The sequence below is a fragment of the Muntiacus reevesi genome, chromosome 7, assembly GCF_963930625.1.
Source record: "Muntiacus reevesi chromosome 7, mMunRee1.1, whole genome shotgun sequence".
In the NCBI taxonomy this organism is placed as follows: domain Eukaryota; kingdom Metazoa; phylum Chordata; class Mammalia; order Artiodactyla; family Cervidae; genus Muntiacus; species Muntiacus reevesi.
This window is the reverse complement of record NC_089255.1, coordinates 9,975,805-9,997,495: the sequence shown is the minus strand read 5'-3', so window position 1 is coordinate 9,997,495 and position 21,691 is coordinate 9,975,805. Positions and strand designations below refer to the sequence as shown.

Genomic DNA, 21,691 nt, shown 5'->3' with positions numbered 1-21,691 from the left:
GCCATTTCCTTCTCCAATGCATGAAAGTGAAAAATGATCATGTCAATGTATGACAAAAACCACTACAATATTGTAAAGTAAGTAGCCTCCAACTAATAAAAATAAATGGGAAAAAAAAAAAGAAAGTGAAAAATGAAAGTGAAGTCGCTCAGTCGTGTCCGACTCTTAGCGACCCCATGGACTGCAGCCTACCAGGCTCCTCCGTCCATGGGATTTTTCCAGGCAAGAGTACTGGAGTGGGGTGCCATTGCCTTCTCCAACAAAAACCTATACCCTCATATTAATAGCAACTTTATTGTTAATTGCTAGAAACTGGAAAAAACTCAAATGTCCTTCAACTAGTAAAGAGATACACAAAATTATAGTACATCGGTACAGTGGACTATTACTTAGCAATATAATGAACCATTATACATGCACTAACATGCATGCATCTCGAATGCTTTGTACTTCTGCAAGAACCCAGACTCAAAAGGTTACGTTGTCTGTGTTCAGTGGACTCTTTGCAACCTCATGGACTGCAGCACAGCAGGCTTCCCCATCCTTTACTTATCTCCCAGGTAGTTGCAAAAAGTTACAAAAGGTTACACACTGTGATTCTTCCTATATGACATTCTGGGAAAGCAGAACTTTGAAGATGGAGAAATAATCAGTGGTTGTCAGGGATTAAGGGTAGGGTGGAGGGTTTGGCTCTGGAGGGGCAGCACAAGGGAGAGATTCTGGGTTGATGGCGTTTTCTGTATCTGTGTTGACCTTAAAATTTCTTTTACCAGCAAAAAATGAGTTAACTCCAGAATAGCAAAGAACTGCAAATTCAGGACAAGCAAGCTATAGTGAAAGAATAGGCATGTCCAACAAAGGAGAGGAACAGTATTTTATAAAGACGAAGAAGTTGGGAAGGGTTGTTTTGAATGAATGTCTCCTGGAGAAAAGAGAGTTTAAGACGTTTGTGGTCTTTCATTACCTGAGTTGTTGGGATCATTGATTTCTTGCAAGAGATACAGTGTACATCTTTTCCTCTTGAGGTCTGTCTTTGGTGGTTCTTTCCTGATGGTGATTATCCTATTGTGGTCTGTAATTGACAATTCTTTCTGTAATTGACCGGGAGCGGTACTGTTTGAGAACTTCCCCTTGTGGTTCCAACTCCATTTTAGTGAGTCTTCCCTTTATTAATTTTCACATTTAATTGTGGTGCTGCACATATGACTTCACTTGTCAAAATGAGTAGCACTACGCACCAAAACAAGTGAATTTTACCAGACACAAATCAGAAAATAAAAAACAAATCACTAGCATGGTATTTCATATCTGATAGGGTTAATGTATCTTTATGACTACATGGAGTACGGAAAGATTCATGTAATCTCTTCTCTATTTTGACTTGACTCCACATTTAAACTTGCAGGAAGTCAAAAATGGAATAAACAATGAAGCAGTCTCTTTGGGTCCATACAAAAAGTTTTCCAGAAAAGAATTTTGTGTCTCACATGCCAGGCATATGTTTTATAGGGTCAACTTACCACAAAGGCCATGATGAGAAAACTGAGGCAGAAAAAGTTGGTGTCTGTAAGAGACAAATGTTGAATCCAGGAGAGATCTACTGATTTTAAAAGAAGCGAGGTCAATTTGTTGGCTTGGCGAAAATAAGAACAAAGCATCTGCCATGTCCTGGGAGCTCTGGGTTTTGATGACTAGGGTGGTGTTGAGAATTCCGTGTCCGGGAGAATCACGTCTGGTGTACTGCCGTACATACCTGTGTAGCTGCTGTTCATGGCTCCGTCGTGGCCGACTCTTTGCAGCCCGGCTTCCCTGTGCTTCACTACCTCCCAGAGTTTACTCAAACTCATGTCCATTGTGATACCATGGATGGTGATACCATCCAACCATCCATCCTCTGTTGCCCCCTTCTCCTGCCCTTGATTTTTCCCAGCATTGGAGTCTTTTCCAATGAGTCAGTTCCTCGTATCAGGTGGCCAAAGTATTAGAGCTTCAGCATCAGTCCTTCCAAGGAGTATTCAAGGTTGATTTCCTTTAGGATTGACTAGTTGGATCTCCTTGCAGTCCAAGGGACTCTCAAGAGTCTTCTCCAACACCACAGTTCAAAAGCATCAATTCTTCAGTGCTTAGCTTTCATTATGGTCCAACTCTCACATTCATAATGACTGTTGGAAAAGTCATAGCTTTGACTATATGGACCTTTGTTGGCGAAGTGATATACCTTGCCTGTACTCTGAATACCCTTGGAGTGGGCAGGCTTGGACTGTTTCCATGAAACAGATTGTAGACATAGTTGTGACAATAGGAAGAGTTTTCCTGAATGTAGGATTTCTTCCTTAGTCCACCTCTCATCCAAAGGGCAAAAAATGCAGGATGGATGCTTAATTTCAGTGAGATTGCACCAGCTGACCAGAACCATACTTTGGCCCACTACTTATTCTGCCTTTGAAGTTCTATCATCACCTTGCCTCGTCTTACACCATTATGGATCTTATCAATTTTAATACACAAATGTATTATAAAACCTGCTGATTTTAAGAACCTTTGCCTACCTCCAAGTCACAAACATATTCTCGTACATTTTTCTATAAAAGTTGTATGGTTTTAGCATTTACATTTAGGTTTTGGATCCATCTTTTATTTCTCACACAGCTTTGTTTTGTTAAGATATAACTCACATTACCATCAAAGTGTACAATTCAGTGGTTTTTAGTATATTCACAGAACTGTGCAATCATCATCATAATTTATTTTTTATCTTCTCCACAAAAAAATCCTGTATCCATTACCATTTTCCCTTCTTCCTAGCCTTTGGAAGGCACTAATCTATTTTCTGTCTCTGTAGATTTGCCTATTCTGGAAATTTTATATAAATGGAAAAATACAATATATGACTTGTTTTATCTGGCCTCTTTCATTAGCATAATGTTTTCAAGATTCACTAATATTGTAGAACGTGTCAGAACTTTATTCTTTCTATCATTGAGTAATATTCCTTTTTGCTTCCTATATGTTGCTGAAAATATATCTTATCCCTTCATCAACTCATGGACATTTAGTCTTTCCGCTTTTTTTTGGCAATTATGAATAATGCTGCTATGAGCATTTATACACAAGCTTTTGTGTGGATATATGTTTTCATTTCTTTTGCATGCACACCTAGCAGTGGAATTTCTGGGTTATGTGGCACCTTTATGTTTAACTTCTTGAGAGACTGCTGAACTCTTTCCAGAGCAGCTGTGCCACTATACATTGCTGCCAGCAATGTATGAGGGTCCTAGTTTCTCCACATCCTCACCAACACTCCTCATTGTCTTTTGTTATTATAGCCATTCTATTAAATGTGAAGTGGTATCGCTTGTGGTTTTCGTTTGCATCCCCCTGGACATTTTTTCATGTGGTTATTGCTCATTTGTGTATCTTCTTTGGAGAAATATCTGTTCAAATCCTTTGCTCACATTTTAATTTTTTTTTTAACTATTGAGTTGAAATATGAGCCATCTTTAATTAATTTTCCCAAATGTTTTGAAGTAGGAATTGGTCAAGGTTCTTTTCCCCACTGTTAGATATTTGACTACTCTAGAATCATTTGTTGCAAAGACTTTTTCTTCAACTGACTTATTTGGCACCTTCGCTATATATCAAATAGTAATTAAGGGTGGTTCTTTTATTAGGCTTTCTGTTCTAGTATCAAGATAGGCAGGAGAAATATCAACAGTCTCAGATATGTGGATGATACCACTCTAATGACAGAAAACAAAGAGGAACTAAAGAGCCTCTTGATGAGGGTGAAGGAGGAGAGTGAAAGAACTGACTTAAGGCTAAATATTAAAAAAAACTAAGATCATGTCATCCAGCCCCATTACTACATGACAAATAGAAAGGGAAAAGGTGGAAGTAGTGACAGACTTCTTGGGCTTCAAAATCACTGTGATGGTGACTGCAGCCATGAAATCAGAAGATGATTGCTTCTTATCAGGAAAGCGATGACAAACCTAGATATGTGTTGAAAAGCAGCGACATTATTCTGCCGACAAAGGTTCGTATAGTCAAGGCTATGGCCTTCCCAGTGGTCACGTACGGTTGTGAGAGCTGGACCATAAAGAAGGCAAAATGCCAAAAAATTGATGCCTTTGAACTGTGGTGCTAGAGAAGACCCTTGGACAGCAAGGATATCAAACCAGTCAATCTTAAGGGAGATCAACCCTGAATATTCACTGGAAGAACTGATGCTGATGCTGAAACTCCAGTATGTCAGTCATCTGATGCAAACAGACAACTCATTAGAAAATACCCTGATGTTGAGAAAGATTGAGGGCAGAAGAAGAGGGTGTCAGAGATGAGATAGCTGGATGGCATCACTGATGCCATGAATATGAACTTGGGCAAACTCCAGGAGATGATGGGGGACAGGGAGACCTGGTGTGCTGCAGTCCATGGGGACACAAAAAGTCAGATATGACTGGGTGACTGAACAAAAACAATTCTAGTGTACCTAGCTGTCTTGATTACTGTAGCTTTATAGTGGGTCTTGGAAGTTGGCTAGTGTACTTCTCCCAACATTGTTCTTTTATTTGAAACTTGGTTGCCATCCTAGGATAAGCCTCATTTGCTCATCATGATTGTGGTAGGCAGGGTAATATTCCCTTCTCTTCCCCCAGAGATGTTCACATCCTAAAGCCATGAGCCTGTGAATATCATATGTTGTATGGCAAAGGGGAACTAAGATTGCAGACTGAATTAAGGTTGCCAATCAGCTGACCTTAAGATGGGAATGTTACCTGATTGGGCCAAATGGAATCACAAGAGTCTTTAAACGTGGAATAGAGAGACAAAGAGGAGGTCAAAGTAATACCAAATGAGAAAAACTCAATCCGCCATTGCTGACTTTGAGACAGAGGAAGAAAGCCTTGAGCCAAGGAAGTCTAGTGCCTCTAGAAACTGGAAGTAATCTTCCTCTATTGTCTCAGAAAGGGGATGAAGCCATCGCAACACCTTGATTTAGCCCAGTGATTGTTGCTTCAGACTTCTAAACTGTAGAACTCTAAGATGATACTGAAAGGTTGTTGCTGAACCATGAAAGACACCGGGATTCTTGGCCTCTGGAGGAGAAAAGTTCAATCCGGGGCCAGAGATGAGGCTTGATCGCTCAGAGCTTTTGTGTGATAGAGTTTTATTAAAGTACAAAGGAGATGGAGAAAGCTTCTGACATAGATAGCAGAAGGGGGATGGAGAGTGCCCCCTCACTAGTGTTAGCAATGGAGTTATATACTTTTAATTAGTTATCACAGTGAATCAATAGTATGTCTGGAGGTTGTAAAGACCTTGCTAGACTCACTCCCATAATTTACATTTTAAGATAACAGGATTTGCCAGAAGGTTTTTTTCCAGAGACTGTCCTCAGGCAGGACACATTATTGTTATATAATCCTAAGGAATGTAGAGGGAAAAAAATGTGTGTCCCTTCTTCCTCCTTGAGAATTCCAGACCCCTCTCTCCTTGGGGACCCCTAGACTTCTTATCAACCTGCCTAGGAATTGACTCTCTCAATACATTTGTGTTGTTTAAGTGGGTAAATTTGTAGTAATTTGTTATTGAAGCCATAGAAACCTAATAAATCATGTATTAACATTTTTTATATATAGCTGGATTTGATTTACTAAAATTTTATTGTGGATTTTTGCATGTCTGTTCACTCTAATTTTCTTTTTTTGTAACATCTTTGGCTATGGAATGAGTAATGTTGGCCCCAAAGAATGAGTTAGGAAGTTTCAGCTTCCGTTTTCTGGAAGAGCTGTTTTAATTTTTATTTTCGTGTTCATTCCTGCTCTTTTTCATTCTTCTGTGCTTCTAGTGTAGAATGGCCTCCTATAAGTCCAAGTGTGTTCATATATAGTCCATGCAATTATCTAACCACTTTGCCATGTATTCTATGTCTGCATGTTTTCATGTGAAATACATGCTATTTTATTATCAGTTGCCTTTTCCCCCTTATGTTACATTTAGAGTTATTTTAGAAAAATTAGGTGTGCAAGTATAATATGTATGAATTCCACTATAGGGCAGTCAAAGGACCATGACAAAATATTTGTTATAAAAAGGGGATGTTAGGCTTGAAAGACTTGAGAACCATGATATAGAAGCTTCCCCTGCCCTATTTCAGAACTTTCCCAGTTGTTACAGTTGTTATCAGGTAAAAAGGTAAAGTCTGTGAATGAGCCCACAGACAGGTCACATATTACCATATCCACAATGAAAACGAAACAACCACAACAGTGAAAATATGTTCATGTTCTATCTCACCTGCAAAGTAATTTAACACAACTATTCTACCCATCCAACACAGGGCGTCCAGCCACAATGCTCATATATATGCATGGTAATCGCAGGTGTCAATCCACAAAGGTAGAAGTGCAAAAAGCGTAACTTGCTCCCCCCTACTGCCTGCAACCCTCACCAAATAACTAAGCTTAGTCCTGTCAGAGTCCCAGCTCTGCTTAGAGGAATCCTGTTTTCAGTCCATTCAGATCATCTCAGTTAATCCAAGGTGTCTCTGTCTCATGTCTGCCTCCCCACCAGGAACCAAAATATTGCAGCTGAGGGGAGCTTGTGGACCACAGTCACTGTCCTGCTCACTGTCTGCAGAAACCTCCAGATTCCTCCCTGGTCTTTGAGCATCATCCATCTAGATTATGCTGCAGCCTCCTTGCCTGCAGCCTCTCTTGCTGCATATGTGCTTTTCTCAGGAGCGAAAGGAAACCGTACATCAGTGGGGCTGCATTCTCTTCCACGCTCTGATCCGAGGGCCTCCGAGCCCCCGGCCACTGCCACCTGTGATGCCTCACTGGGCACGGGGCAATGCAGGGAACCTTGCTTTCCTGTCCCGTGCCACCGGGCTCCCCTGGGGCAGGAAAGACAGGCTGTTTCCGCTTGCTCTCGGATGCCCACATCGCCCAATCTCTCTACCCTGTGATGCAGGCCGGGAGCCCAGAGTGCCTTCTTAACATCACAGCCACGTCCTCTGGCTCTGCTTTCGTTCCTCTCTCCTCCCCTCACTGGCTCTGAGTGATCTTGGAAGTTAAACCTAGTAGCCCATCCATCTGCTGACTCCTTCCCCTAGGCCATTCCCTGAATGCCCTGCTCACTTCCTGGGTGAAGGAAGTCACAGGACAACTGGAATTACTAGGAATGAGAGAAACCTGATAGACTGTCTCAAAACACTTTTCCAGTAGGGCCATAAGGCTTGTGAAGCACTCTGCCCTGGCATCATTTTCTCTCTTCCAACTTCAGGCTTAACTCTTTGCCAGAATTGTAGAAGTCTGTGTGTGCCTGCTGTTGTGACCTAAAGATGACCTGTGGAGGTGGTCACCTCCTTTTTCTAGGTCTACACTGCCCTTAACTATCTCACAGGCCTCTGACTGTCTCAGTGATGTGAGGTTATCATTTTAATGTTTTTAATTACTGTGTGATGCTTCTTTCAGTGGTGTCCCTAAAATACATCAGTGTGGATCACCTAACCTTGTGAAAACAGGGAAACAGTTTTTAGTTTTAAAACTAAAAATCATATTTTTTTCTTTTAAAATTCATACTTTTTTCTCTTCCTTCCCTCATTCTTAGGCCGCCAACTCTCCCTACAGAGACCATCTCCAGCAGCCCGCACCATCCTAATTTGCAGATTCTAGCCTGCTGGGAAATTAGGAAGCCAGCCATCATACATGTTATTAGAAATGTGGCTGAGACTAAATGGGCCCTGAGTTAGGATCTGATTGCAGGAACTTGGTGGTGCCTGTGGTGGTCACTCAGGGACATTTATTTGGATTTGTTTGGTCTTTTTTTTTTTTTAATCCTAGGAGATGTTGCATTTCCCAGGTGCCGGACCTCTCTCTCTCAACATCCTTTTGTCTCCTGCTTAAACGCTTCCACTTTACCACTTGCCTGTCATTGAGCACAGAGACCCAGGCTGCCCCCCATGCGTTCTCTTCTCCTCCAGCTTCCTTCTCTCCCAAGAGCTAGCCCTGTCTTCACCTGCTTGAGATGGCCAGTGTCACCAGATTTCTTCTCCTTCTCACTGCACATCCCAGTCAAAAAGGGTGCTGCCCGCCTCCCGTGAGCAGGAGGACCTGGAGTCCGAGAACCCTGAGTGTGTCTCTGTCTGCCTTTGGATCAGGTGTCGTCTGAAGATCTGAAAGGAGTCTTCTTCTTCTACCTATCTGAAGTATGTTCGTCATTTGAAATTCCTTAAACAGACTTCTTAATATTTAGGTACATTGAAGGATTTTTTTGTTTCTGCCATTAAATGTTTCACTCTTCTGTTTTTCTTTCTCCTTCTTATGTTTTATTAAGATGTAATTGACATCCAGCATCGTATAAGCTGTATGGCATAATGATATGACTTATACACATCATTAAATGATTAGCACAATAAGTTTAGTGAACGCCCATCCTCACCTAGGTACAAAATTTTTAAAAAGAAATATATTTTTTCCCTGTGATGAGAAATCTTAGGATTTACTCTTCTGTTCTTCTTCAGAGAGGATCATTAGTGTTGGTTCGTGCTTGTGCTCAATCACATCTGACTTTGTGACCTCATGGACCGTAACCCACCAGGCTCTTCTGTCCATGGGTTTTCCCAGGCAAGAACACTGGAGTGGGTTGCCATTTCCTCCTCCAGGGGATCTTCCTGATGCAGGGATTGAACCCACATCTCCTGTGTCTCCTGCATTGCAGGAGTTCTCATGACTTTTTTTTTTTTTTTGGTCTCTCTGAGAGAGAGTGTCACTGAGACCCTTTAGCAATTAGCAAACTTCAGAGAAGAGCTCTGGGAAAACTAAACTGCCTGTGCACAAAGCTTATTGGTTTTTCCGAGTAACCCTAAAAGCAGATCTTACTACTTGTGAAGTAGCGATCCAATAAAAATCAGTTTGTTTCTGCTTCGGGGTTAAATTCAGAATACTTAACTTGTGTTGTGTGTTTGGAAACGTAAAGAGAAATTAGTAGTTGATGCTTACCCAGATAAAAAATGTGAGCTATCATTCTCTCTAAAACATCGTAGGCCTTAATTCCGTATTTCTCACATACAAGTAGTTATGACACTTGTTATTTTGCAGCCATAGTTTTACTTTTTTCTACCTCTTGATGATATTTTCACTTCTTTCTTGCTTTCTTTAAATTTGCCGAACTCTGAAGTGCTTCTCTGATATTTTTTCATCTATCACTTCTTGATTGACATTAGTGACAGATAAACAAACTAGTAAAAAAAAAAATTATCTGGCTATCTAAAAGGGATTTCAAGTCTGATAGGGGAGTCAAATAATTTGTGAGTAAACTATGAAACTCCATCAAGATGCCAAAACATTTTAGTTTGCCCTGAAATTCATAACTTTATTAGTATATAAAAAAAATCAAGCATTCTTTCAAGATCAAACTGCAGGAAAAACAAGGAGAGCTTTAGCTGCAAGAAAGGACTGAATAAACATTTGGTACTTTTTTTGGCCCTAAATATTCCAAACACAGGGCTTCTGTGCTACTTGTTAGGGGATCCAGAATGTGGAGATCAAAGCTAGTGTTACCCCTGCCTTCTAAGTGAGAGTGACTCATAACATCTTGTACTTACAACTTTCATTTAAGGATCTCCAAGATCTGTGACTACCTATGATTTAAATTTCAGAGAAAAGTTTAGATATTTGCCTACCAATATGCAATAAATTAGGACGCTGTTTTTCAGTTCCCAGTTCCATTTTAACTTTTGAGACCAAATGTTTTCAATCTTTCAACAGATTTTTGAGACTTTTCATCCTTAAGTTTTAAAAGAGAAGATAAAATCCCATTGGTATCTCATCATTATAAACAATGATATTAGCCCTGTAAAAATGAGGAACTGTGTGTAATTTTTGACTACAACTGTGTGTAATTTTTTTTTTCTTCTTAATCCCCATTCATTCCTGATTTTGCCCTTTTCTTGCATCCATCTTCCTTTATCTTCAGCTCTTTTGGTGGCTGTCTCAGTTATTTGGGGGCTGGCTGCCAATTCCATTCCACCAGAGTCCCCCTGATGCTAGTTTGGCAGGAACACCCTCCTTTGCTGATTCTTTTAATCAAGATGTAAAGTCTGATTATGTCTGGCTAGGAATTGGGGGTCAGAGCATGGATCTACCCTGAATGCTGCAAACCATTTGAAACTCCTACAAATAGTCAGATCAGCATCTGCATAAAGATTCCTTTTCTGAAATTTAATTTGAATAACAGTTCAAATTAAATTGGTACCTTAAATTTGTACCTCTATGACCACTGTACCTATTTCTTTGATAATTGATGTACACACTTTGGGGCTTTCTAGGTGGTGCAGTGATAAAGAATCCACTTCCCAATGCAAGAGACTTGGATGTGGGTTTGATCCCTGGGTTGGGAATATCCCCTGGTGGAGGAAATGGCAACCCACTCCAGTATTCTTGCCTGGGAAATCCCATGGACAGAAGAGCCTAGTGGACTCCAGTCCACGGGGTCACAAAAAGTCGGACATGACTGAGCATGCATGCTCTTTTTAAATTCATGAAAACTGAAAGGAGTCGTAACGACAAAACCCCTCACAACTCATTGTGTTTTTATGACTCATAAGAAATTACATACAGAGAAGAGAATGCTCCCTGGAAGGGTCTATGCTTGGAATACTTTCTTCCTACAAAAGCTGGTTATAATACCTAACTCTCACATCTGTTTAAAAAACACCCAGCTAGGAGCCTGTGTTGCTCTGCCTACTTTGATGATCCCCATCAATGAAAATAGCTAACATGTATCAGGCACTACTTCTGTGCCAGATTCTGTGTTAAAGTCGGTATTGTTGTTATCTTCACTTTTCAAATGGGGGAAGTTAGGCCTAGAAACAGAGTGATTTGCCCAAAGTCACGACACTCAACTCTTTCCCTTGAGTATGCTTCTGCAAAATTAGAAATGTGGCCATAGAAATGATAGGGAGAAATAATATTAGTCATAAAACAGCTAGACATCTTTGTGTTTATATATAGTTATTGTTCAGCTCAAGTTTTCCTTATGTTCTGGCAACAGAGTATTCTTAAAAGCATGGTTCGCTTAGTCTTTAATTAAGAAGCTCGATGCAGAACACGTCCCATCTAGCGTGTAATTGACTCAGGCCCTCGAGCCTCACGCGCCTCATTTCTGGGCTCTCCTGTCTCAGATGGTGGTTGGCGGCGCCCTGTCATTCTGCTTCCAGCTCCTCCACAACGCCCAGTCACCCACTGCTTACTTCCAACATTGAGATCTCTCTTTTTCTACCCATTCCATGTAAAAGGACCTTGTCTGTGTTATTTACTTCCATTTCCCCAAAGCTGGAGTGGTCCCTGGGCCATGAAATCCAGAAAGAATTGTTTAAGGGGGTGAGTGAGGGCTCTTCTCCAGGCCAGGACCGTGCTTCCTCAAATGCTGTCCAGCAGGCCCCTTTGATTTCAGTGTAACTGATCGGGTGCCAGATTGGACAAACAATTCCGGTATTTGTGGGTTGGATGTGCTTAAATCCTCGTGGGGTTCCAGGAGCGCCTCTTGCCAATATCCTGTAAAATAAGCGGCCTCTGTGTGCAGAACAGCTTCCTAAAAGTCAAGGTCATGGGGCGACTGGATGGAGGCTCAGAAAACTTCTCTATGGTAATCAGAGAACTTTTAGTGTCTTCAGTCTCCATTTCTGAGGGCCTTTCTTCCATTCAGTTATTTGTCCCCTCTCCCCATCCTCAAATCCTCCAGCCCTCCTCTCTGGCAGGCCTTGTGCGAGGTCCTGGGAATGCAAACAAGAATGAGACATTATTCTTGTCCTAGAGAGCCAGAGTTCTCTCAGAGGATAAACCATGAATGATTGATTAACACCAGGCAGAGATAAGTGTGATAGAGAAGTATAACGAACATGCAGGAGGGCAGTGGAGAGACAGACTGTCTGGGGGAGTAAGGAGAAAAGCAGCAAGGTGACTTTGAAGTCAGGCAGGAAGGACAGCGAGGGCATTTTAGGCAAAGGAACCCACATGGACCCAAGAAAGTCAGCGTGCTCAATTCCAACATCAGAAGCAGGTTCCCTGTGGCTGAAACAGGGGGCGCACTTTGTGGAGATGGGCAGGAGCCATGACCCAGAAGTAGTGTGGAGCCACGTGTGAAGGATTCTAGGTGTTGGATGGAAGTTTGAGCGTTTTGCCGATTGAGAAGCGATTAGAGGTCTTGAAACACACATGTGGCCTGATTGGTTTGGGGCATTGTCATGCCTCTGATGACAATGTGAAATGTTCTATATGTTACCCCAAGAGCCCAGGTGAGGGCAGTGCCAAACCCTGGAGGAGGGGGAGGTGGATTGGAGTCCATTTTCAAGGTCAACCTGGCAGAAATGAACGTGTTGGATGTAGAGCAGGAGGGAAAGAGAAGAACATCAGATGGTAAATTGAATGTCTGGGTAGATATGCTCTCCAGAAGCTTTTACCAGGAGAAGATTGAATTTACCCAGTCCTTTAGATCCAGTCTCCAAACTTTTCGGCACCAGGGACTCATTTCCTGGATCTTTTCACGGCCCAGAGGGGTGGGTAAGGGGATGGTTTCAGATGATTCAAGTGTGTTACATTTATTTCTATTATTACATCAGCTCCATCTCAGATCGTCAGGCATTAGATCCCAGAGGTTGGGGACCCTTGGTTAAAACATAGATTAGCTCTCCAATTTGCAGTCTAAAAGAATCAACCAGAGTACAGGCCCTTTTATGGGACAAAGAGGCTTCTAGATCTTTGAAATCCTGTTGTCTGCTCACGAGTCGCATACCAGTGGGTGGCCTTGTTGAGAGGGAAGTCCAGGCCCTGGTGCAAGGCTGTTGGAGCCCTCCTTGCTTTTTTGATCCAGGATCCCCAAGTCAGAGTGAGGGGCTGCCTTGGGTTAGCCAAGGTTGAAAGGTCCCAGGGAGCAGCAAGATGGAAATATACACTGACGGTTCAGAGCAGCCTTCCTTCCACAGCCAAGTCACAGCATTGCACTGCGTGGGGAGAAGTCCTCGAGACCAATGCTGTTGTCATGGTTCCATCTTAATTTTTATCAGCTGGATGCGAATTAGGCTTCATTGTCATATGCTTAATGCATTTGCTCAGATCTTTGGCTAACCAATGTTTTTCCATGACTTTTTGACAGCTATTTTTGTTCAATAATGAATAATAAAGTGAGATTTACCATCTGTAGATGACAACATTTGTTTTATTTTGACATTTCTTTGCTAGACAGCAATGATTTTATAATTAGGTTTTTCTTCTGCCAAAAACATTGTTGAGAAAACGTTTTCCCTGAAAAAAAAAAATGTTTCATAGCTTCCTATGCTAGTTGGAGTCATCTTATTTTGATTTGGAAGTTTTTCCTAAGTCAGTTGGGAAATGAAACAAGAAAAATCTCTCTTGAAAATTAATTCTTAACAAGAACAAAGATTAACTGTTGCCCAAAAGAAAATGAGAGAAAATGAAAAGAATCGTGTTTGAAATGGTAGTGGTTCCACCAGTGTCCTTTTGAATTTTAATTTATGTCAGACTTAAGTGAACAATATTGGAAACCCCCTTCTCTACCTTCTTTCAAGTGAGCTGACTTTATTCTTGTTGTTACTTTGATCACTTTTATGTCTAACTCTTTGAAATACCTGTGAGACTACTAGATCTGGTGGACAGTACCCTATTTCTCAAAGGCCTAAGTCTGTGAATTTTTTGCTGAGAAGTGGCGACTATCGGCCAATGCCTCCCGGCCAGGTCCCTCGCAAAGCTGAGTGGCCCTCTTCATGCCGTGGACTCTGCAGTTGGCTTTGTGACTGCGGAACCCAAGAGAATGAGCTGCAGGTGTGTCGATTAACAGCGCGTTCTCCCTGGGGTGCTCTCAGAAAAACGATGGAGGAAGCCACGTCGATAACAGATAATAGACTCACTCTTCATTGCTAATGGGAAAAACATCACAGACGCTAACGGCAAAAACAGCCACACTCACTGCATCAGCGCCTCCCAAATAAGACGTGGAAACACCTTCCAGCTCCTACAGTAGCAGGGGAGGCCAAATTCTCTTTACAGCCCAGAGTATTTTCCTTCCTGAGTCATACCTCAAGGCTGTTCCTAAAATCAGATTCGAGACCCAGCCTACCCTATCTCTATCACCTCTACTCTTATTTCTGTCATCATCATCACCCAGCATTTTTGCTTTGAGCTCTAACAAATAGGTAGAATTGAAAGAGACATTACCTAATGTTTCAAAGGAGTATATCTATCAAAAATGGACACAGCAGGCGCCTCCTACAAGCACCGAGCCAGTATCATGCAGCGGTCTCCAACCTTTCTGGCACCAGGGATTGGTTTTGTGTAAGACAATTTTTCCACAAACCAATTCCAGGGGATGATTTGGGCATGATTCAAGCACATTACATTTATTGTGCACTTCATTTCTATTATTACTGCATCAGCTCCACCTCAGATCATTAGGCATTAAATCTGAGATGCTGGGGACCCCTGATTTATAGCAATCCAGAGAGCAGAGGGAAATGAGTGCTGTCGTAGACATTCTTGACTTCATAGGTAGACTATATACATTTTTCCAGTGTATTTTTGTATCACATGAGTAGCACCTTCTTTTAAGTTCGATGCATTGATTATTGGTGACTAATACTCAGTGAAGAATAAGGAGCATGGAGGAATTCCCTTTATCTAAAGATGGTGCCCCTTGTTTTGAACATGTAGGGTCTCAGATCAGTTCAGTCACTCAGTCGTGTCTGACTCTTTGTGACCCCATGAACTGCAGCACACCAAGGTTCCCTGTCCATCACCAACTCTCATAGCTTGCTCGAAGTCATGTCAATTGAGTCAGTGATGCCATTCAACCATCTCATCCTCTGTCATCCCCTTCTCCTCCCACCTTCAATCTTTCCCAGCATCAGGATCTTTTCCAATGAGTCAGTTCTTCACATCACGTGACCAAAGTATTGGAGTTTCAGCTTCAACATCAGTCCTTTCAGTGAATATTCAGGACTGATTTCCTTTAGGATGGACTGGTTGGATCTCCTTGCAGTCCAAGGGACTCTCAAGAGTCTTCTCCAACATCACAGTTCAAAAGAATCAATTCTTTGCCCCTCAGCTTTCTTTATAGTCCAACTCTCACATCCATACATGATTACTGGAAAAACCATAGCTTTGACTAGACAGACCTTTGTTGGCAAAGTAATGTCTCTGCTTTTTAATATGCTGTCTAGGTTGGTCATAGCTCTTCTTCCAAGGAGCAAGCGTCTTTTAATTTCATGGCTGCAGTCACCATCTGCAGTGATTTTAGAGCCTCCCAAAATAAAGTCTGTCGCTGTTTCCATTGTTTCCCCATCTATTTGCCGTGAAGTGATGGGACCAGATGCCATGATCTTAGTTTTCTGAATGTTCAGTTTTAAGCCAACTTTTTCACTCTCCTCTTTCACTTTCATCAAGAGGCTCTTGAGTTATTCTTTGCTTTCTGTCATAAGTGTGGTATCATCTGTGTATCTGAGGTTATTGATATTTCTCCCAGCAACCTTGATTCCAGCTTGTGCTTCATCCAGCCTGGCATTTCACATGATGTACTCTGCATATAAGTTAAGTAAGCAGAGTGACGATATACAGCCTTGATGTACTCCTTTCCCGATTTGGAACCAGTCTGTTGTTCTATGTCCAGTTCTAACTGTTGCTTCTTGACATGCATACATATTTCTCAGGAGTCAGGTAAGGTGGTCTGGTATTCCCATCTCTCTAAGAATTTTCCAGTTTATTGTGATCCACACAGTCAAAGGCTCATGTGAAATAGAATGTGTATTTAATAAAGCGGCCTGGATGACCATTTGTTTTGTCAGGAAGAGATGTGAGGTTTCAGAAAAGGTTCTTGGAAGTCTGAGATTGACTGTCACCCACTCACGTGTTAAAGAACTGTTCCCTTCATCTAAGATGGCTCAAGACTCTTCCCTCTCCCCTTCTTGAGGCCCAGAGAAGAAGCAGAGACCTGTTGTGTCAAGGGCTTGGTCAGAAGCCCCCCTGACAGTAGCGCCTTGACTTTCCTACCCGCCAGCAGCAGGGACTCCTCTGGAGGGAGTTACTGTCTCCTTGAAGCAGCTCTCCTGCTGTGTCATGGGGATTGTGTGCACATGGTTGAGAGGGACTGTGTTTATTATATTTTTCTCAGGGAAGTGAAACTTAACGTCCCTAAAAAACCCCCTCCACTCCAGGGACATCAGGAGCAGGGCGCTCAGGGGGCAGGAAGTGACTGGGAGTCACACAGACTTTGAATCCTAACTTTGCCAGTTAATGGCTGTTTGGCTTTTTCATATCTCTCTCTCTCCCCCTTCCTCTCTCCCTCTCTGTTTCTTGACGAAAGAGTTATAATACTAGACTATCTGTATTGTTATAAATAATGTTGTTGTTCAGTCACTCAGTCGTGTCTGACTCTTTGTGACCCCATGGACTGCAGCACGCCAGGCCTCCCTGTCCATCACCAACTCCCGGAGTTTACTCAAACTCATGTCCATTGAGTCGCTGATGCCATCCAACCATCTCATCCTCTGTCGTCCCCTTCTCTTCCTGCCTTCAATCTTTCCCAGCATCAGGGTCTTTTCTAATGTAAGGCCCTGATGCTGGAAAATATATGTAATTTCTAATATAAATATTAGCTCCCATTTATTGAGCACTTAGATTGTGCCAGGTCCCTAACCAAACAACTGTCATAAATGATGTGACTTAATTCTTACCATAATATATGAATGAGGTAGAAGTTATTGTCTCTACATTAAAGGTGAGGAAACTTTGGCAGTATGTTGCCCTGGGTCACACAGCTAGTGAGTGGCTGGCATCAGGCTTCAATTCCAGGTCTATCAGACTCCAGATTCTGTGATAATGTGAAATTAAAGCAGTGCCTAGTGCAGAGTGGGTGCTTAACAAAGGCTGGTTCTCCTTCCTTGCATGAGAATCCTTTGGCTGTGGTAGAGCTTGATTTCTGTGTTAGATTTCTTTATACGTGCATGCTTAGTCACTCAGACGTGTCCAGCTCGGCAATCCATTGTTCTGTAGCCTGGCAGGCTCTTCTGTCCGTGGGATTTTTCAGACAAGAATCCTGGAGTGGCTTGCCATTTCCTTCTCCAAGATTTCTTTATATATTTGTTCTATAGAGCAGATCCGTCATACTGCACCCCCCGCCTCGTGGTTCATTTGGACATAGTGGCTTTTAGGAAAACAGTTAATTGGGGTATAATATACATGCAAATATATGGGCTTCCCCAGTGGCTCAGATGGTTAAAGAATGTGGGAGACCCAGGTTTGATCCCTGGGTTGGGAGATCCCCTGGAGGAGGGTATGGCAACCCTCTTCAGTATTCTGTCTTGGGGAATTCCATGGTCAGAGAAGCCTGGCAGGCTACCATCCATGGGATCGCAAAATAAGACATGACTGAGCAACTTTCACTTCACTTCACTTTTACATGTAAATAAGTGTTATTTAAAATGTCTCTGAAATCACCTAAGCATGCAGGTACTTTGGAAGATAATATGATTCTACAACCTCAGTGTATAGCAATGTGATGTTTATTTTCTACAGCCTAACTCAGTTTCTGAGTCTGAGCCCCACGCAACTGGTCAGATATTGAGGTCGCCCCTGTAACTTCTCTGGCTCCCCCAGGGTCCTCCATTCCCTCAGCTGTCTTGGAAGAGAAACCTTCTTTTCCCTAGCACACATCTCACAGTGCAGCTTTGTCCTGCTGTCTTGTCAAGAATTTTCCTTGCAATTATTTTTTCCACCCAACTTTTCTATGTGCCGAGATATTTAGCCCACTGGCAATGTTTTCAACTTTCACACTTAAGCAAGAGTTCAAATCACCAGGGAGTCAAATGTTAATTCCATGACCAGTTTAAATGTTAGAAAAATTTTCCAGGAAGAAAATAAAAAGGTTCACTCTCCCCACTCACTAGGAGCTTTAGGTTTCTAAGTGAAACTTACTCAGAGGTGTCTTTTTGTGTGTCAGGATGGGCTTTTCTGGTGGCTCAGATGGTAAAGAACCTGTCTGCAACGTGGGAGACCCGGTTCAATCCCTGGGTCGGGAAGATTCCCCTGGAGGAGGCAGGTCATTCCAGTATTCTTTCCTTTGGAATTCCATGACGGAGGAGCCTGGTGGCTACAATCCATGGGATCACAAAGAGTTGAACAGGACTGATCAACTAACACTTTGACTGTCCTTTTCTGCCTACCTGGGTTCATTCTCCTGTTACACGAACTTGCACGTGTGCATCTGAATCTTGGTCACTGCTCAGCAGGGCCCAAGCAGTTCCCCTCGGAGGCCTTCCTTGTTCTTCAGTGGCTTTTTCCTCCATGGAGGATTTCATGGTCTCCCGTCAGACGTGTCCCGGGCTGCCCCGTGGTCATGTCTGTCAGACGGAGGGTGCTGTTGGGTGGGAGGAGGGTCGTTGGTACAGAAGACGGGGAAGAGGAATGTCCCTTTGGAGCTCTGAAGCACCATTTAATGACAGCACACACCCAAGTCTTTTCTTCCACGTGTCTGGTGATTAAGCTTGTCCTCACGCCACAACCTGACTCTGTTTCAGATAACGGCGGACAGACCTTGGCGGGGGGCAACAACTGGCCCCTCCGAGGAAGAAAGTGGAGCCTGTGGGAGGGAGGCGTGCGAGCGGTGGGCTTTGTGGCCAGCCCCTTGCTGAAGCGGAAGGGCGTGAAGACCCGAGAGCTCATCCACATTTCTGACTGGCTGCCCACCTTGGTGAAGCTGGCCGGGGGCAGCATAGCTGGCACCAAGCCTCTGGATGGCTTCGATGTGTGGACAACCATCAGGTACTGCCCCTCTTTCTCTTCCCCTGTGAGGTCAGAAGCTCCAGAAACATCTGCACTGGACTGAGAAGGATTGCTTTTATGTGAAAATGATCGTATAGCTTGCAAATAAAAGATTAAAAAAAAAGAAATGCCTTTACAAATACTGTGTGTGTATATATACACACACATATATATACATATATATGTATAATATGAGGAACAAGATTGTCCTCAGTGGCTGACCCTCTACGAGAGGTCTTTACAGAAGAAGCCATGCTAAGAAATTGGATAGGGTACTGTTTCCTTCCTGCAGAGGATCAGAAGACCTGTCCTTTTGTCTGCTAGGAGAATGGAAGACCAAGGAAGGGAGGGAAGATCTGGAAATAGCCTCATCTTCTAAAGTTTAGATTTTGCCCTTAGATATAAATGATTTGAAATTAAATATTTAATTGAGCTAGAGAATGACCATTTGAATTAAGTTATTATTTTTCCTCTTGTTTTTTTGTTCAGAACCATTTTTCTCAGCTTGAAATGGGCCAAAAATTTATCCATATTTTCTTCTAAGTGTTGTGGTCTGAGTTTCTTCCATGTAATTCTTGGACTATTGTGACATGATTTTATGTGTTCCATGAGGTCAATATCTAAATCAGAGGAATGGAGTTTTTTTTCCTCAGGTTTTTGAATCATAGACCTCTTTGAGACTCTGAAAACAGAGATTACAAAAAAATGTACCTAAGCATATGCCCAAAAGCTTAGATAGAATTTATTTTTTGGTATTAGATATTGATTACATATTCTTTGCTGTGTACACATAGAAAATATGACATTCTTTGAAAGCCTCTGCCTCTCACTCATTTTTAATACAAAAATTAATAATCACTTTATGATAAAAAGGAAATAAAAATTTCCAAGCAAAACAAAACTTGAACTTCAGCTTACTGCCAGCTTTCACTGTGAAGGCTATTGGAGTTTGACTTATAGAAGCAGGAGAAAGTTTTGAGTCATTTTGCTATGACAACATATGGGTCAGCCTTTACACCCAATCAGTTTTGATTTTTTTATTTTGTTTTGTGGCTAAAATGTCATAAACCATGGCTTGTAAAAGCACATAATAGCCAATGGAATCAAAGCTTTGTGGCATACTTGGCCAAATGAGGCTTGAGTTGAGAAACAGTTGAATTTATTTTGAGTAATTTCCTCTGTCCCAAGAGTCACAGAAGTTTTGATCTTTAGTAAAGTCCCAGTCATTGATGTTCATCTATATCACCAAATTTTGGACTATCCATCCACATTTCACATTTCAGTGGAATTCCACATTTTAGTCTTAAGATTAGCTTGGTCAGAAGTAACCTTTAGGACTTTGGCAGATATTTGCTTCTGCTTGCAGAGGAATTGGAAGAAGTTTGGCCACCCTTAAATACATATTTCAGAAGGTCTTTCCTCAGTATCAGAGGAGAACTTCTAGTGGCCCATCCTAAAGAGAACAAGAGCTCTGCATCCTCAGCAGCGGACACAATGTTGACTGCAGGGCTGTAACCAGAATGTTGTCACCAATAGTATTGTCCCAGTGTGTGAAACTATGAGAGAGTGGTTTTCCTTTTCTATTTGGAAAAAAGTAAAATTTCTGCCCAGTATCTAATCAAGCATCTCAAGATTTTCCTCTGGAAATTCAGTAAGTGTCTGTTTCATAAGAGAAGAGCTGCTCTCATCCTTTTCCCATTTATGGATGAAAGATCCTGAAAAACAATGATTCAGCCCCCACTGTCCCGATAAAATGGACGCTTCTCACAACATTAGGCAAGCGTTTATTCAGTACCAGTGGTAGAGCATTTGGCACCCACGCCTGCCAAGGCAGAAAGCATCCAGTCTCACTGACGTCGGGAGCATCTCTTCCAAAGCAGTAAAAACAACTGGACAGCCAAATGTCAGAGACACTCAGTCTGTGCCCAGAGTTCTGGAACTTTTTTCAGTAAGATATTTACTTGGAAATACCATTTTCAAGATGATGATAGTTTTTGAAAATTTCAAAAGGGTCTGATGAAAGAGGAATGCCAGTAATGGCAGTAACAGAGTCGGGTGTCTGAAAACATCTCGAGTTTCCCTAGTGGCATAATTATCAATTTCTCTCAAGTCTGCTTCAAAATACTAAATTTTAGAAGAAATTGTCGTTTTGGAGGGGGTGACATTCTTAGTAATAGGAGTTCCTTGACTTCTATTTTTCATCTGTTTCAAGATACAGTGCATGTTTGTCAATTGTAGGGGACATCACCTCTCCAAGTTCTTTCTGATTCTGTATGGTTTCTCTGCTTTTCATCTTGATAAGCCGCCTATAATTTGTTTCAAGTCCTTTCAAAGGATTTTTGAACTTATTTTATGTTTTATTAAACTTACATAAACATAAGCAGAGCTCCTAATCCTAATGGAAGGAATGTTGTTCCTTTCTGATCAATGGGAAACTGATCTAGATGGCATAATATCTTTCCAACCCAGGTTCGATCCTGGGTTCAATCCCACACTGCAGGCGGATTCTTTACCATCTGAGCCACAAGGGAAGCCCCTTATTATTATAAGGATGGTGACAATCAAATATTATCTGATAATGTGAAATATCTTAAAAACTTACTATGAAACTATAAAGACTTTCCCCACCTCATGGATTCAATTTTAAGAGGAGTGTTGAAGGAAAGATAAGTCACCTTTCATCCCATTTTCACAGATACTGTGAGGCCTAAAGCAGTTATAATACTTAATGAGCCAAAGTTTAAGAAACTCTAAACTAAAATGACGCTTTATTTAAAACAGTAAGACAACTCAGACTGATTTTTGACTAGTTATTACTGAATAATAATTTCATTGTTATTATTATTGAATATTTCCTT

General features: G+C 41.8%; 1 protein-coding gene across 1 annotated transcript in view; it reads left to right on the top strand.

The window, feature by feature from the left end:
- The window catches only part of ARSB (arylsulfatase B), a 162,608-nt gene that overhangs the window by 62,917 nt on the left and 78,000 nt on the right, over positions 1 to 21,691 (top strand). The window contains exon 5 of the mRNA XM_065941938.1: positions 18,590 to 18,833. Within this exon, the coding sequence (XP_065798010.1) occupies positions 18,590 to 18,833 (244 nt within the window). The remainder of the gene's footprint in view (positions 1 to 18,589; positions 18,834 to 21,691) is intronic.